Source organism: Pristis pectinata, chromosome 2, assembly GCF_009764475.1.
Source record: "Pristis pectinata isolate sPriPec2 chromosome 2, sPriPec2.1.pri, whole genome shotgun sequence".
NCBI classification, from domain to species: domain Eukaryota; kingdom Metazoa; phylum Chordata; class Chondrichthyes; order Rhinopristiformes; family Pristidae; genus Pristis; species Pristis pectinata.
In genome coordinates this window covers 103,545,797-103,562,523 of record NC_067406.1, presented here as the reverse complement: position 1 = coordinate 103,562,523, position 16,727 = coordinate 103,545,797, and the positions used below count along the sequence as shown (strand labels likewise).

Below are 16,727 nucleotides of genomic sequence, written 5' to 3'. Positions count from 1 at the left end.
AAGGGTTAGATAGATCTTAGAGCAGGATAAAATGTTGGCACAACATTGTGGGCCGAAGGGCCTGTACTGTGCTGTAGTGTTCTATGTTCTATGCTCTATGTTCTATTCTCCCCTCTCAGGGGGAAGTAAGGTATCCCATGGCACCATTTCACAAAAAAGTAGGAGAGTTCACTCCCATGTTCAGTCCTATTTTCTCACAAACAGCATTATTAAGACAGATATGCGATCATCTGTTATATTCCTGACTATGGGATGGCCGCCTTCTTCTTCTATATTATACCGACCACTATGTTTCAAGCTTTACTTTGTTGTCAATAAAATGCTTTAGGACATTTTGAGGAGGTGAAAAGTGTCACAAAGACCCAATTCCTCCATTTGAACTAGGAGCAATGACATGAATGCAGCTTGTTCTACATTCCATTCATTCCCCCTGAAGTCATAGCAGATAAACAGCAAAGATGACACCACTATATTCTTTTTATTTTAATTTCTCTTAGTGTTTTTGCTCTTTCTCTATTCCTCTTTCTTCTGATTTATTGATTGGTGGTGCATACATTAGGAGAGCTCATAGGGCATCTATTGCTGAATGGCAGAAGGGTTGGCACTTAAACTTGTCTTGGAGCACTTGAATCTGCTGATGTCTGCTCTGAACTATTATAATCTAAACCTTGGGGCAGACAGTAAATAGGCTGATTGTAATCCAATGACGTCATCAGGAGTAGATGGACAATTATCGCTGAGCTTGCAAGAAGTAGTGGCTTTCCTGTCTGGTGCAGAATGGAAGATGATCTGAGGCCAAAGACGTTTGAAACATCTTGAGTATCTTTTTAAACTTACCCTGTAGAGCCAGGAGGAAGAGGAATGGGATTAATGGCATTACCTTATAGCCTATGGCTGAACCTTTGCTGGTGATTGGTGATTGGTGTCTGAACGTCTGCTTTCATGCAAAGCCAGTTGCTGTTATCCAGCCCATTGTGGGCAGGTTAAAATCACCTGAGCTCTCATTGCCAATGCCAGCCATCATTAGGGTTGACCTAAACCCCGTCAGCTGGTTATCAATTCTCACTCCTGCTTAACATTGGGATTTCTTTCTGCTCAGCCTTAATATTGTCTGATTACACTTCCATGAAAACCTTGGACATTTTTCTGCATTGAAGCACCAATTGAGATGTGATGATTTTGTTATTCATCAACTAAATAAAAAAAACTAATGTCATGTGGCAACACTGCCCTCTACTGCAAATTCCCTTCTTTTAAAAAAAATAAGTTGTCATCGGCAAACGTCCACAGAGATGAAGCAAGAAGGTAAGATCTCGATCCAGTTCAGGTTCTTCCAGCAACTCCTCATCATTTTTCTTCCTGCTCTTCAAAAAAAAGATTGCATCTGAACTACTTTAAAGAAGTATATTAAAATGGTTGTTATATTGCAGCTGGAAGATGGTGTGAAATGGACAATATGGATTGATTCAGTCATCGCTCATCTGCCCTGCTTTTCATTCCCATGGAATCCATGCCTGAATCCATGCTGTCTGTTTGACACTCTCACTCAAATTAATATCAATCTCTCCCTCCCTCCACACCCAATATGACTGCTTTTCAGATATTTTCCACGTGCCGTTATAAAATGCAAGGAATATTCACTAAAAATTATTTTCATAACATATTGGTATGGTAGGGAAATTGTATTTCAGTACGAGTTGGTGGAGCTTTATTCAAAGAGCTGAAAACTGCCCAAAATAAGTTTCTTAACAACCATCTCCAGTCCCTTGGCTGTGAATAACCTGATTTTAAAGAAAATAAGTATGAATTTAAGAAAATCTTTAATAGTTAGTTTCTTTGTACATTTTGATATGCAAGAGTTATGAAACTTTCCAGCTAGTGGTTGTGCTCCTCGAAACATAAGCACAGCTTGCAAACCCTTCCTTGGCCATTGTAATCATTTGGAATCTTGTAATCTGATCTGTGCCCAGTTTTGTGATGCTAGAGGCAAATTAGATCCTGAACCAATACTAAGAGGATGTGGAAAACAGGAGCAGAAGTAATTTTGTGCATAACTCACTTTATTGGAGAACTCCCCCCATTATTTTCTACTCTTTTCACAACTTCTTTGCATCCCTTTGTCTATCATTTGATTTGCATGTTTGCTGCTCATTCTTTCTTTCTTTAGCCTTGATTACTGTTACAAGGGGATGCAAGTGTTAGGCGTCATGGATTACTTATCTAACTCCCTGTGCCTTAAAACCCCTGCAACGTCTACTTTGTTTCTTGTGTGAATAAAATAAATGCTCCCTTTATTCAAGTTGTATTACTTATAACTTGTAGCTTGTGCTTAACTAATTCACAATGTTGTGCTCATGAGATGCTCTTCCTTCTAGGTGTCAAATGCAGCTCAATTGGTTGCAGTCTCCCTAGAGCCATAAAGATTTTTGATTCAAATCCACCTCAAGAGAACTGAGCACAAAATCAAAGCTAACACTATCGAGGTGCTGTCCTTCAAAGGTGTGAATAAAACTGAGGACTTCTCTGTCTTCTCATGGGGATTTAAGTGATCCCAATATATATCCCATTTTCCTTGGAAGTATATCCAATATTTGTCATTCAACCAATCACATCACTGTTGGCAGGTCATCCCTGTTTGCATATTGTCCACAATTACAGCAGTAATCCACACTTCAAAACTATGTCATTGCTGCAAAGAGTAAAAGGTTACCCTGAGGATTTGAAGGATAATACGTAAATTCAAGTATTTCTTTATCTTCCATAAAACTAGTAGTCAGTTTTATTTAGTGATAAGTGATTAAATTTCCTTCTGGTTTCTATTCGCTACTACTCAGCACACTATTTTACATTTTATGCTTAAAATTTCAACAGGATATCACTGATTTTATTTACTTGCATGACATTGATGTTATCTCAGTGATAAGGAAGCAAATCCCTCCATTCAGACAGAAGCCCTCATGCGAACGTGGGCAGTTCACCATGTGATTCTCCTGCATATGTGTAGTTGTCTCAGATGTGGTGTCTCTGGTAGTTGCTTCTATCGATCCTTCAGTGGGCACAACAGAGCTGTTTGCACCTGAATGAATTAGAAATATTTCATACCTTAAACGGTCTGGTGTTACAGACAGCATCATTGCTGGAAGAAGAAGTAATTTGTATTTCATTTTTTTAAATATATTCCTCCTGGTAAAATGGGTATGTGGTGAGGCTTATCCCTGGTTGTTCTTGAGGAGGTGACAGTGAGCTGACATTCTGAACTGTTGCAATCCATGTGGGAAAGGTGTTTTTGGGTAGGGTACAAGGACTTTGATGCAGGGATAGGGAGGGAATGGCAGGCAATGCATGACCAAAGGGTGGTGCTCTGGAGCTTAAAGTCAGCGAGAGATACAGCATGGAAACAGATCCATCAGCCCACTAAATCCATGCCAACTATCAACCACCCATTTACACCAACTCTACATTAATCCCATTTTTATTCCTCTAACATTCCCATCAACTCCGACCAGATTTTGCCACTCACCTATACATTTGGGGCAATTTACACACCAATTAACCTACCAACCCACATGAGCACTCAGAGGAGACCCATACTGTCACAGGGAGGATGTGCAAACTCCTCACAGACAACACCTGAGATCAGGATTGAACCCAGATCTCTGACACTGTGAGGCAGAGGGTCTACTAACTGCACCACTGTGCCGCCCATGACAGGAACTTGGAAGAGCTGATGTCCCTGAGCGATTCTTGCTACTAAACTTCTTAGTGATGGAGAACATGGGATTAAAATACCCTGAACAACATAATAGGTAACGAAAGTTATTTACATCACATAATCTTATAGTTAATTTTATTTAATGTTAAACTCAAGTGTTTAAATATTTAACAAAATATATTGAATATGATTTTAAGAAGTCTTTTGTTCTGTTCAATTTGTTTACAACAAACTTTCAGGAGTTATTGGGAATTCTTTTGGAACTGCTTTGGCTTCACTACCAACCCATGCACAGAAGTGCTGCAAACCTTCAATTACACACAAGAATGGAAACTCCATTGCGCCAGGAACTCCATTGCCCACTTGTGTTTGTCCTACAAGAATAGGCTTGGCTGCCTAAAACCATGAGGGGTATAACTGCTGCTGAATGGATCATATTCACCTCATTGAAAAATGAACCATTTTCCCAAATTATCTTAATAAAGAGTATTAATTGTATTCACAATCCAATACTCTTTGTGACTAAATGAGTGAATCTTTTAAAAGTCACATTGAATGAGAATTTGAATTTCATTGAAGTCAAAGTCAAGTTTATTGTCATATGCACAAGTACATGTATGCACAGGTGCAATGAAAAACCTACTTGCAGCAGCATCACAGGCATGTAGCATCGGATACACAACATTCACAAGAAAAATATAAATTAACAGCATAAATTTTATAAAATTATACAAGAAAGAACACAATTAGAACAAAAAAGCAAAGTATTGTAATACAAAGTGTTCATATTGGCCATAGTGTTGTTAATTCATTGATAATCTTAACTCTGCGTGCACACACACACACACACACACACACACACACACACACACACACACACACTCACACACACACACACACACACACACACACACGTATATATATAAATATATATAAAAACAAAAAAGGTTTGTGAAAATGTAAAGTTCAGCAATTCTAAATATAACAGGCTCATACAGTGTAAAGCTTGCATACTTACGTAAACAATAATATCCTGTCCCTATAAATCCTTTGTAACATGTACAGGTGTAATTTCCATCTGTATTTGTGCAGACAGCATTTTCATTACAACGGTGAACTCCAGTTTTGCATTCATCAATATCTGAAAAGCACCATAAATCTGATGTTAAGAATCACCTTCACATCTCATTTAATTTATAGGTTTCAGTTTAAATTGATAGCTAGCTTTAACAAGTTTGATAGAAACTGGAAAATAATCCAAGATACAAGCTGTAGAATAGGGACATGAGAAGTAGAAACAGTAGGCCATCCAGGCCCCTCGTGCCTACTCTCTCATTCAGTAAGATGATGATTGATCTTTACTCCAATGCCATCTTCCTGAACTAACCCTCTATTCCCTGATTCCCTTAGTATCCAAAAACCTCTCAATCTCTTTCTTGTATATACTTAACAGTTGAGCCACCAAGACTCTCTTAGGCAGAGACATATAAGGTTCACTACCTTCTAGGTGAAAAAAAATCCTCTTATCTCTGTCCTGAATAGTTGACTCCTTATTTTCAGAAACATCATGCCTGCATCTACCTTGTCAAGCCTGTAAGAATTTTATATCTTTCAATGAGTATCACTCATTCTTCAAAATTCAAGAGGGTACAGGGCCACTTTGCTTAAACTCTCCTCGCAGGACAACCCCACTATACCAGGAATCAATCTAGCGAACCATTGTTTGTTGTGCCTTCATGTTATTTTTCATTGGCTCCTACTGACAGACATCAAGGCCTTTCTGAACAGCAACACCTTTCAAAATCTCATCATTCAAAAAATACTCCAGCTTTCTATATCTTTCTGCCAAAGTAGATGACCTTTTATTTTTCCACATCATATTCTGTCTGCTACATTCCTGCCCTTTCACTGAACTTGTCTATCACCCTAAAATCTCTCTGCATGCTTTTCACAGTCTGTATGGTCACTCAGCTTTGTGTCATCAGCAAACTTCGATATTTTGCACTTGATCTCCTCATCTAAATCATTGATATTGATTGTGAACAGCAGGGACACCAGCAGTGATCCCTGCAGCACCCCACTAGTCACATCCTCCCAAACCAATAATGACCCATTTACTCCTTCTCTCTGTTTTCTGCCTATTAACCAATCTTCAATCCAATGCAGTATATTATTCCCAATGTATTGTTCTGTTAATCATTTTCCTAGATTTTCTTTTGCTTGGTGCCTTATCAAAGGTTTACCGAAAGTCCAAGTACACCATTTCAGCTGGTTCACCCTTAACAATGTTACTAGTTACAAACTCAAAAAATTCCAAGAGATTTATCAAATTTGATTCCCTTTCATCAATTCATTTAGACTTTGTTTGATTGAAATGTTATTTTCTGTGTCCTATTATCACTTCCTTAATACTAGATTCTAGTATTTCTCCTACAATTGATGTCATGCTCCTCTAAATAGTAGGGTTGCAGTTGCTACCTTCTCAACTGTAGGAACAGTTCTAGAATTTCTGAAATTTCATAAAATGGTAACCCATGTGTCTACTTTTTCCATTGCTACCTCTTCCAAAATGCTAGGATGCACATCAACAGATCCTAAAGATTTATTGCTTTGCAGTTCCACTAGTTTCTCCAATATTACTTGTTACTAATGCTAGTTTATTTGGACTCCTCATTTTCTTGTTGTTCTCCCCATTTTCAGAAGGTATTATTGTGCTGTCTATTGTGAAAACAAACACAAAAGATTTGCTTATTACCTTTCCTATCTGCATACATAACTTTTACTGTCTTGGACTGTAAGGGATCCACATCAACATTAGTTAATCTTTTTCGATAGAAGTTTCTACAGTTCAATCTTATTTTTCTTACTATGATACCGTCATATTCTAATTTCACTTTCCTTATCAATGCCTTGGTCCTCCTTTACTGAAATTCTGAAATATTCCAATCTGCTGGCTCACTGCTTTTTGTTTGGAGAAACAATAAACTTTTCCCTTTGATCTAATACTACCTATAATTTCTCCCTATAGCCAAGGCTGGATCACTTTACCGACTGCACATTTTTGCTTTGAAAGGATATTTATGAATTGTAATCTATGTCTCAATTCTTTAAGTGTTGATCATTGCTGGTTTACTGTCATATCTTTTAGTAATGTTTTCAGTGTACTAGTGCCAGTTCATGCCACATGCCTTCTTAGTTTACTTTATTCAAATTTAAGACCCTGGATTTAGGTTGACTTTTTTATATAAAATCCTATTATAATGCAATCAGTGTTCCCAAAAGACCCCTTAATGATCAGTCCTCAATTAACCCTTTCTCATTGCACAGTACCATATACAAAATAATCTGTTCCCTAGTTGGTTCCTGAACATACTGAACTAAAAACACATCTCTTATAAACCACATGGCTTTACCTTCCACACTATTAAAACTAATTTGGTTTTCCCAGTTTGTATGTAGATTGAAGTTCCCTTGTGATTATTGTATTAATATGTACCTCTAATTTCATGATTTATACAATTCCCTGCATTGCTATTACTGCTTGGGTGCCTACATAGAACTGCCACCAATGTTTTCTACTCCTCACTGTTTCTTAACTCTGCCCAAACTGATTCTAGTTCGTGATTTTCCAAACTAAGATTCTACCTCTCTACTGCCTTTATTCTTTTCTTTAAAAAGCTACAAGAAAAAATGTCAAAGAGATCATATGGTTGCCACTAACAGTACCTCATCCAGGAAAATTAGCGCAACAATAAAATACTCCTCACTGTAACAGAAGAATCCATCACTGCCATAACCAGGATGGCATTTACAGATGTAGCTGCCCTCTGTGTTAATACAGTCTGCTACATGTTCACTGCATGGTGCAACACCAATAGCACATTCATCAATATCTGTAAGGAAATAATATTCTGCATCATGGAAATAACTGATACTATCATCCCCAATGAATCTTCAGAACCTAGGGATTAGTAGGTGAATAATTTCCATCATGCAGCCAGTTTGTTTCAAGTAATCTGGCCAGCTGAAGAATACAATGAAAAAGAACTCATTGATTCAACATGGCCATCAATTTCTATCTATCAGTATACTACGGGTTCAGGAATGAGGCAAGTAAAACCTAAGTGGCGGAGCTCTTTGGGGACCATAGGAACATGCTCCTTCTAAACGTGCTACACTTCCTGTAGTTTAATGATATACATGGCAGAATAAACAGAGAGCATTTTGAACTACTGATGGATGACATAAACATATTATTGGACCATGCAATGGATAATGATAATTTGGCAGTAGGAATAGAAACTGCAGATTGGACATGATGGTGCACCTGAGACAGCTTTTCTACAGTTTGGAAATCATTTGAAAACTCATGAACTGTGTAAAATTAATGCACAATCAATATGTCACAGAAGTAAAACTTAACATGGATGCATTCCATCCCAGCTTCAAAATAAATCTGTTTCATGGAGAACTGAAAGCTCAAACACAAGGACAATTAAACCTAATTCATTACCGTTGCAAATGTTGCCTTGCCCAGTAAATCCTTCCAAACACTGGCATCTAGCAATTCCTTCTGATACAATACACAGAGCATTGAGATCACATTCTGAGGTTCCACAGTCATCTTGATCTGAAAAAGGGAAATCAAGCCAACTTAATAAATAATTAACCAGCTTTAAAATGTGATTGTATTGTCCTGTTCTAAGGAAAGTATAGAAAAACACAAATCAGCCTGAAAGGACACAAATGAGGAGGTGGGGGCAGGATGCCTTTATTAGTATATTCAATATCAAATGGAATAGTAAAGGTTGATCCAAAGTGTCCCCATTTCAGGCCAATGCATGCTATGGTATATTAGTCTCAGATACAATGGGAAAAGGCAAGACATGTTTGGAAGCACTTTGTGAAAGAGATGAAGAGTGTACTCAAAGTAATTGTGAAAGAGAAAGAATGTGTATTTTTGCAGTAGTTTATTATATCCATTCATAAATACAATCCGAAACCAGTGGGAATGTTTTAGGTGCTATGTATCAGACACTGGCAGATTGTAAAGTGCCACAAGCAACAAATAAAGTTCTGATAAATTTCATTTTAATCAAGGGAGGACTGTCCTTTAAATACTTGCATAAGAACTTTGATCTCTACCTGATTAGATAGAGACAGCCTTGATTTGATGCTTCAGTGGAAAGATATCATCTATCAGAATGAGTATTTTTTCAGAACTGAAGTGACAGTGAAGTTGAAGAGCTCAAATCAGCTAATGGCATTGAAGGCATGATCTCCAGGGTAAGATGTAAAATTTCACCAATTGAGGCAAGAATTCTGGCATTTTCTGAAAGCCAGTTAGGAGTTATGCTAGTAGAGTGAGAGACAAATAAGGTGAAGACTGGACCATACACAGATTTCTTTGGGGGACAGATAGACTGGAGGATGTACGTAAATCGTTGAAAGAGACAGGGCATGCTGAGAAGGCAATTAAAAAAATCAATTGTTAACCTGGGCTGTGTAAATAGAGGCATAGAGTAAAAGAGACCATAAGACATAGGAGCAGGATTAGGCCATTCGGCCCTTTGAGTCTGCTCTGCCAGTCGATCATGGCTGATTTATTTTTCCCTCTCAACCCCATTCCTCTGCCTTCTCCCCGTAACCTTTGACGCCTTGACTAATCGAGAACCTATCAACCTCTGCTTTAAATATACCCAATGACTTGGCCTCCTCATCCATCTGTGGCAATGAATTCCACAGTTTAACCACCATCTGGCTCAAGAAATTCCTCCTCATCTCTGTTCTAAAGGGACGTCTTCTATTCTGAGTCTGTGCCCTCTGGTCCTAGGATCTCTCACTACTGGAAACACCCTGACCATGTCCACTCTACCCAGGCCTTTCAAGGGAAAGTCACGACGAACCTTTAAGTAACACTGAATTGACCACAATGGCAGTGCTGTGTACAGTTCTGAGCAGCACGCTTTCAGGAAAGATGTAAAGGCTTCAAGAGAATGTGAAAGGTGATTCTGAGCATGAATGATTATATTTGCAAGACATATTGGTGAATCTGAGTTTGTTCTCCTTGGGGCAGAAGAGATTGCAAAGGGGTGTAAAGGATGTATTTAAAATCATGAAGGATCTAGACAGAGTAAATAGAGAGAACTGTTCCCAATGACAGAAGGTTGAAGAACCCAAGGACGTTAAATGAGGATAATTAGCAAAAGAACCAAAAGTGACATGACGAAAATATATTTACAGAGCAGGTGGTTAGGATCAAAAATGCATTGCCAGAAGGTGTAATGGAGGCAGATTCAATCAAAGTGTTGGCTAAATTCTTGAAAAGAAAAAAAATGCAATGCTATGGGGAAAGTGCAGGAGAGTGGGTCTATCTGAATTGATCTTGCATACAGTTAGCACAGGCTAAATAGGGTGAATGGCTTGCTTCTATTATAACTTTGTGTGATTCTATGAATGAATTAAATGTCCTGAGTTGCCTCCCTGATCTGCTTTTATTTGTTCAATGTTTATTGTTCAATAAATAAGTAATTTTGGCTGTGGAATTTAGTGTAACTTTTTGATAATTGCATGGGATTAATTTTAAATTTTCAATCTGGAATTAAATTCATTGTCAGATAAATTGTACAAGCATTCACACGATTAAGAAAACAATAATTGGCGAAGCAGTTATTCACTCCCAATTCTATCAAGTAAAATGCAATCACAGGTAGGTAAAAAATATTCTTTGCCAATTCAGTAGGTTGCATTAAACTAGTCAAAGCTTTTAGCAGTAAATACAGAAGCTGAAAAGATTGCTTTCTCACAAGTTGCTGTTTCAAAGCCCTCATATTCGAGTAATCAAGGTTTACGTTGTTTATTGGCCAATCCCTAAAAGTGTCGACACGTGGTGCCACAGTGCCAATGGTGTTAGTGCTGCTGTCTCATAACTCTAAGGACCCAGGTTCGATCCTGACCTTAGGTGCTGTGGAGGTTGCACGTTCTCCCTGTAACTGCAAGAGTTTCCGTGGGGTGTTCCAGTTTCCTCCCACTTTACAAAGCTGTGTTAGTAGGTTAATTGGCCACAGTCAGTCAACAGTGTAGTTATGTAGCAAAATAATTAAAGGAGAGTTAATGGGGATGTGAGGGAGAATAAGTTGCTGGGTTAAAGGAAATTGGAGAGGGGTAATGGGACTGATGGGGTTGCTCTGCTTGGAGCCAGTATGGACCAGGTTGACCAAATAGCCTCCTTCTGTATTGTAATAGGTATAAAGTAAACGTTTATCAGAGCAGCAATTACCTGATACCATTATCTCTGCCACAAGTGTGGATCTTGGCTGAAGTTCAGGAGTAATCTTATCTTCGTTGAAACTGGTAGTGGAGGAGCTGCCTTCAGACGGGGACAGATTTTCATCTTGTAACCCGGGGGTTGAGAACAAATTCACCTTGGCGGAAAATGTAATTCTGGGGTCTGTTAGCAAGAGTCCAAACGTTGCTTTATATTGTTCAATTTGCAAGTACAGTATCAAATTCTCCATCAACTGCACTTCAAATCCCCTTCCCATTCTGATTTCAATGAAAACTTTGGATTCCTGTACTGTTCTGATAAGCCATACCTGTTTTTATTTTTATAAAACTTCAAACAGCACTTCACAAGAATTACATCAGACAAAATATTATAACAGATCAAAAAAATCTCTGAAAAGCTTGGGTAAAGAGATAAATAATAAAAAGGACTTCAAGGGTAGAAAAGCTAAATGACTTTAGCTAAACGCTAGAGCATGGACCTAGACAACTGGGTGTACAAACCACAAAGATGGTGGATATTGAACAAGGAGCCAGAAATAGAGGATTGTAGGACTGGTAAAGGCTCTAGAGATAGAAGGGTTCAAACAATCTCTTACTCATACTCCTATTGTGCATGTTAAGCCTCTTGGTATCAATGGATTCAGACACTGGCTAAGTTTCTAATTTTCTCTTTGGACTTCCCACTCATTTTCCAACATCTTTCCTTCCATCTTGGAGCAATGTTTAATTTATCTTTTGTTTTTCAATATTTTTCTCTTGTCAGTCTAAGGAGTAACATACAGCACTTAATGTCATATCTTTTAAAATATCGCTAACCCCATTAGCCACCTTTTAACCAGATGGTCTGCACATCATTATATCTCTTCTTCCCCTATCTTTGGATTATGTGAAGGTGTTGCTCTGTCTTACTATACCTGTGCTGCTGAGTTCTTTCAGATTCAAACAGATGGCTGTGTTCTTTCAACATTTATTATTTTTAACAAGATTGTCCCTAATTGTGTAGGTCTGTTACGTCCAAGCATTTTGCTCTATTGCTTTAGTTTATATTGCACATATATCAATAGAGGTTTGCAAGAATAGTGTAAAAGACATTTGTTAATGATACAAAGGGTCGAACAAGGTAATGTAATAAAACACAATGATTCCACAATGGATTCACTTTTGAGACAGGGGATGATCTGAAACTAGTTTGGGGCCCAGGAATTAGTTTTAGATTGTTCTGGGGAAAGATAATCTGGGCTGAATCCTTTTGTGCTAGAAATGTCTGTGGTTCTATGACCAACAGGACTGAATTTAGTCTGCATATGTTTTCTGCTCAAACAATAATATCCTCAAAGGTTTTGCAGTTGGGAAGATATTGCAAGGTTTCATTGTCTTCATCTTATAGGCAATAGTCCATGAATATATCTCTGGGGTGGTGCAATATCATAGATGCCAGTTGCAGACCAGCACATTCTATGACATGATGAGTTAGCAGCAGTGCAGAGTTAGGCATCCAGTTACACCTCAATGGATTTGCATTTCCTTCAGGAAAAAAAAGAATCCCAAACAGATGTAGTTCTTGGTCACAAATTTTCATTTTGACAAAGTGGTTACCTTGAACCCACGTTTTTAAGAACATTACAAGTTTTAATGCAACTTTGGCAATGTTCCCAGGAGCTGTCTGCCTAGTTTTATAATGTGGCATCTGGACAGGTTAGAATTATTTTGTAGCTGGCGTAATGCCCAGTTACTCTGGAATTAAGTGTGTGCCTGCTCATAGATTCAACCTGCTCAGGACTGAGGTTGATATATTGCCAGTTTCATACAGATCTGTATTTGAAATTCTTTTCACTGACATTAAAGGCAGCTGGTGCCTTTTATAGCATCTTTCAAGAAAGGTTGTCAAATTAATTAAAGTTATCAAAGATTTAAAATGACAAAGCTTCCATTCACCACCCCCCCCCCCCCAGGAGAGTTTCTATTTTATTAAGGAAGATGTACATATCTAATGATATGCATATCAAAAAACAAAACAAAACAGAAATGCTGGAAACATTCAGCAGGTTAGTCAGCATCTGTGAAAAGAGAAACAGTTACTGTTTCAGGTCTGAGAGGAAAGGTTAACTGTTTCTCTTTCCACGGATGCTGCCTGACTTGCTGAGTGTTTCCAGCATTTTCTGTTTTTATTTCAGAATTCCAGCATCTGCAGTCTTCTTGATAATGTGCATACAATTGCGTACAAATAGGAAATTATTAGCAAGTAGCAGGACCATGAGGAAAACATTTCTTACCTACAGTTGTTGAAACATTTACAAGTTGACATGATTTTCCATCTGCTGTTTTCTGGAAACCATTACGGCATAAACACCGAGCGACTCCCAATCTATTCTCACAGACTTGACCACATCCACCATTCTTATACAGGCAAGGGTCAGCACCTTCAGTATTATCACAAGAAATCTGAATGTAGTTCATAACTATCATTGTAGAATTTTCAGAAAGTCTCAACTTACCATTACAATTATTGAAAGAATTTCAGTTAAACAGTCTTTGCGTTGATTTATTAATTGACCAGTAATTGATTCAAAGTCATTAGAAAAATCACACTGCAATTGAAGATATTTATGTACAACTGAATTGGCAATTCATGGCAAGTAGACATGAGCAGTTAAATGCGAAAATCCACAAGTTGCACCTCACACCTCACCTCACCTCCATAAGCTGCATAAAATTAATAAGTGGCTGCCCAGTCAAATATATTGAATGGTATGAAATTCCTGCACTGATATTGTAAATATGGATGGAATGTGGACATTGAACAAATTGAACAGAACCTCTCTTTTCCTTTTGGTGGTGTGGTAAATCTTAATTACTCCCAAATAACCTCTCTTGGAACTTTTACAACTATGGAATCTCATGTTTCAGATTTTAATAATTCTCAGAGAATTAAAAAAAAACAAATTCAACTTTTTCATACTGTCTTCTTTCTTTCTTTCTGGATCTAGTATTCTTTCCTTTTTTTATTTTGTCAACCCGATTTAACAATGAATTCAAGGTAACAATTCATGTTTCAGATATACTGTAAGCTGCTCATTAATACAATCTGATTTGTTATGCTTTTCAATTTTTTATTCTCTTTTCTCAACCTGATTTAACAGAGAATTCAAGATGACAATTCCTGTTTCAGATACTGTATAAATGTTTCATTAGTGCAAGCTGATTGGCTAAAGAGACACACAGATGCTTGCCCTGTTTACATATGGTCCAGGTGCCCTATATAGGACACCATGGCCCAGAAGTTGAATTGTATAGTCCCTGTTTTTCAGGTGCTATATGGTTCAATAGTACCAGCTGCAAAATTGGACCAGGCACCTCTGTATGCTATTAACATTAGCACATCTGATTTTTTTTCCTGAGGCTCACCAAATTAATGTCACTGTCTATGTAATGACTTTACTGACATAAATTGGAACAGAAGGCTGCAACTTATGATTGTGATAAAAAATTGTAATGGGGAACCTTGTGCTAGTTTGTTGTTTTTTTAAACTATTTAAAAGCACTTCAGGAAACTGACTGGGCACCTTCAGAAATGACTGGTTAAACACTCTGCTAATACACAATGTTTGTTTAAGCTAATGGAATGCTTTCTCCCACATTTAACTGCTGAAACACTAAACATGATGGGGGTAGACATTTCAAGCCAATGAAATCCATGATCATTTCTCGATGAGAAATCCTTCATGAGACTCCATTTGAGGTTCATTCTAAGCCTTTGCACCAATTGACCATTTCAACGGATGTATCATTGGAAGAGGGTCACATTTCACTCAACCAGCGGATAATGAACCTGGTCAACGAAGTGTCACGCTTTCCTGCACAAGTCATCATTTCTCACTAATGCTCACTCACTTAATCCAATTGTTTTGCATTCCCGTCATAAAGTGGCCTCCAAAATTTAGGGCAATAGAACAGGAGGTTCTTCTCAGCATACAATCTCCCTTATGACTCTGCCTCTCATGGGAGTCTCTCCCTCAGAGGTGGCTGGGATAACTATTCTGAGCATAGGACAAGCAGGAGGTAAGAATTATGATATAGTAGTCAACTTCACATTGTGGGATGGGGTGGGGATACACAATCATTGCCAAAACAGCATGACATGCCTTAATATTTCAAAATCATGTGGTCTTCTAGAGTGAAGGGATAATCTTTAAGTGCCACACAATGACCACCCACAATCGAGGTTTAACTTGAACTTGTTTAATAACACCTGTGACATTAACAACCTTTCTAGGTGGGATAATAGTCAGGTCCATAGATATATTTTAAGATATTTATTTATTGGTCACATGTACATCGAAACACACAGTGAAATGCGTCTTTTTGCGTTACTGAGAATGCGCTGGGGCAGCCCACAAGTGTCGCCACTCTTCCGGCGCCAACATAGCATCCCCACAGCTCCTAACCTGTACGTCTTTTTGGAATGTGGGAGGAAACCAGAGCACCCAGAGGAAACCCATGAAGACACATGGGAAGTGTACAAACTCCTTACAGACAGTGGCTGGAATTGAACCCGGGCTGCTGGCGCTGTAATAGCGTTACGCTAACCGCTACACTACCGCGCTGACAAGTGCAAATTATCTCTGCACAACTAGCACTAAATTAAAATATACTGCATTGAATCTAGTGTCTTTAGAAACAATATAACAATGCCAAATCATATGTTAAATGAATGGGTGATCATAATATTTTTCTGTAATATTAAAAACTAGCATCTTTCTCGTTTTACATTCTTGTATGTAGGTTTCAATGTCGGCACTTTGTTGCAGTGTCACCTATATGGTTTCAGTCTGGCTGTTGGATGAAAACTCCCTTTCCCTTTGAGTTTGCATGAAGTCTTTGATGACCCATGAGAAGCCTTTACCAAATTTGAAATTGTTGTCCAGTGCCAATCACTGGAAACGTCTGGGTTTGCTGGCTGTTGGATATGGGTGAGCAACAATCCACTGGCACTCAGACTGTACATCCACTGTTTCAACCTCTAGACATTGTGCTGACCCAGCTGAAGAACCTAAGTCTCAGATGCACTGTCTTCACTCTCCTCTGCATCAGCTGCCTGCACCATCTCAGAAGACGATGAAGAGGTGTATGAGTTGGGGCGATGAACAGCTTCTGCAGAGGAAAGATGAGTTTCCACATGTACATTTCTGCTCCTGTGGGAGAGACACTTTGCTCATTTAAGGCCAAAGTTTCTCATGGGTCATCAAATATTTTGTGCAGACTCAAAGAAAAAAGGAGCAGTCGCCCAGCAACCAGACCGCAACCATACAGGGGATACCTCCCTGCTCATGCAAGACAGCAGTCCGTTGATGGGCAACACCTCTCTGTGCATGGAGAACAGCCAGCTGATACAATGCAACATCCTTTGCTCCAGTAGAACTGTGAGCTGCTCATGGCCTGTCTGCCTGCACCTAGTAAAAGCAGTCATTTGTTCAGGAGTGGCATCTTACTACTCAATGAGGACATCAAGCTTCTCACTGATTGGCAAATTCCAGACCCGATCTGGATCACAGTGAGAATTCATAGAAGGAGTAGGAATGTGTGACTTCCTTCTGTGCTTCCACAGCTTCGTCACCAGGAGGTGTTGTGTGAAGGGATTGTCACCAAGAACTGCAGATGCTGGAAATCTGAGATAAAAACAAATAGTTGGAAATACTCAGCAAGTTAGGCAGCATCTGTAAAAAGAGAA

General features: G+C 38.5%; 1 protein-coding gene across 2 annotated transcripts in view; it reads right to left on the bottom strand.

Annotated features, from left to right (window-relative positions):
- The window catches only part of egf (epidermal growth factor), a 95,157-nt gene that overhangs the window by 18,257 nt on the left and 60,173 nt on the right, over positions 1-16,727 (bottom strand). For both annotated transcript variants that reach the window (XM_052045463.1, XM_052045474.1), the window contains exons 16-20: positions 13,273-13,419; positions 10,992-11,162; positions 8,226-8,342; positions 4,731-4,853; positions 2,893-3,076 (exon numbers count right to left, since the gene is read on the bottom strand). In XM_052045463.1, the coding sequence (XP_051901423.1) occupies positions 2,893-3,076; positions 4,731-4,853; positions 8,226-8,342; positions 10,992-11,162; positions 13,273-13,419 (742 nt within the window). The remainder of the gene's footprint in view (positions 1-2,892; positions 3,077-4,730; positions 4,854-8,225; positions 8,343-10,991; positions 11,163-13,272; positions 13,420-16,727) is intronic.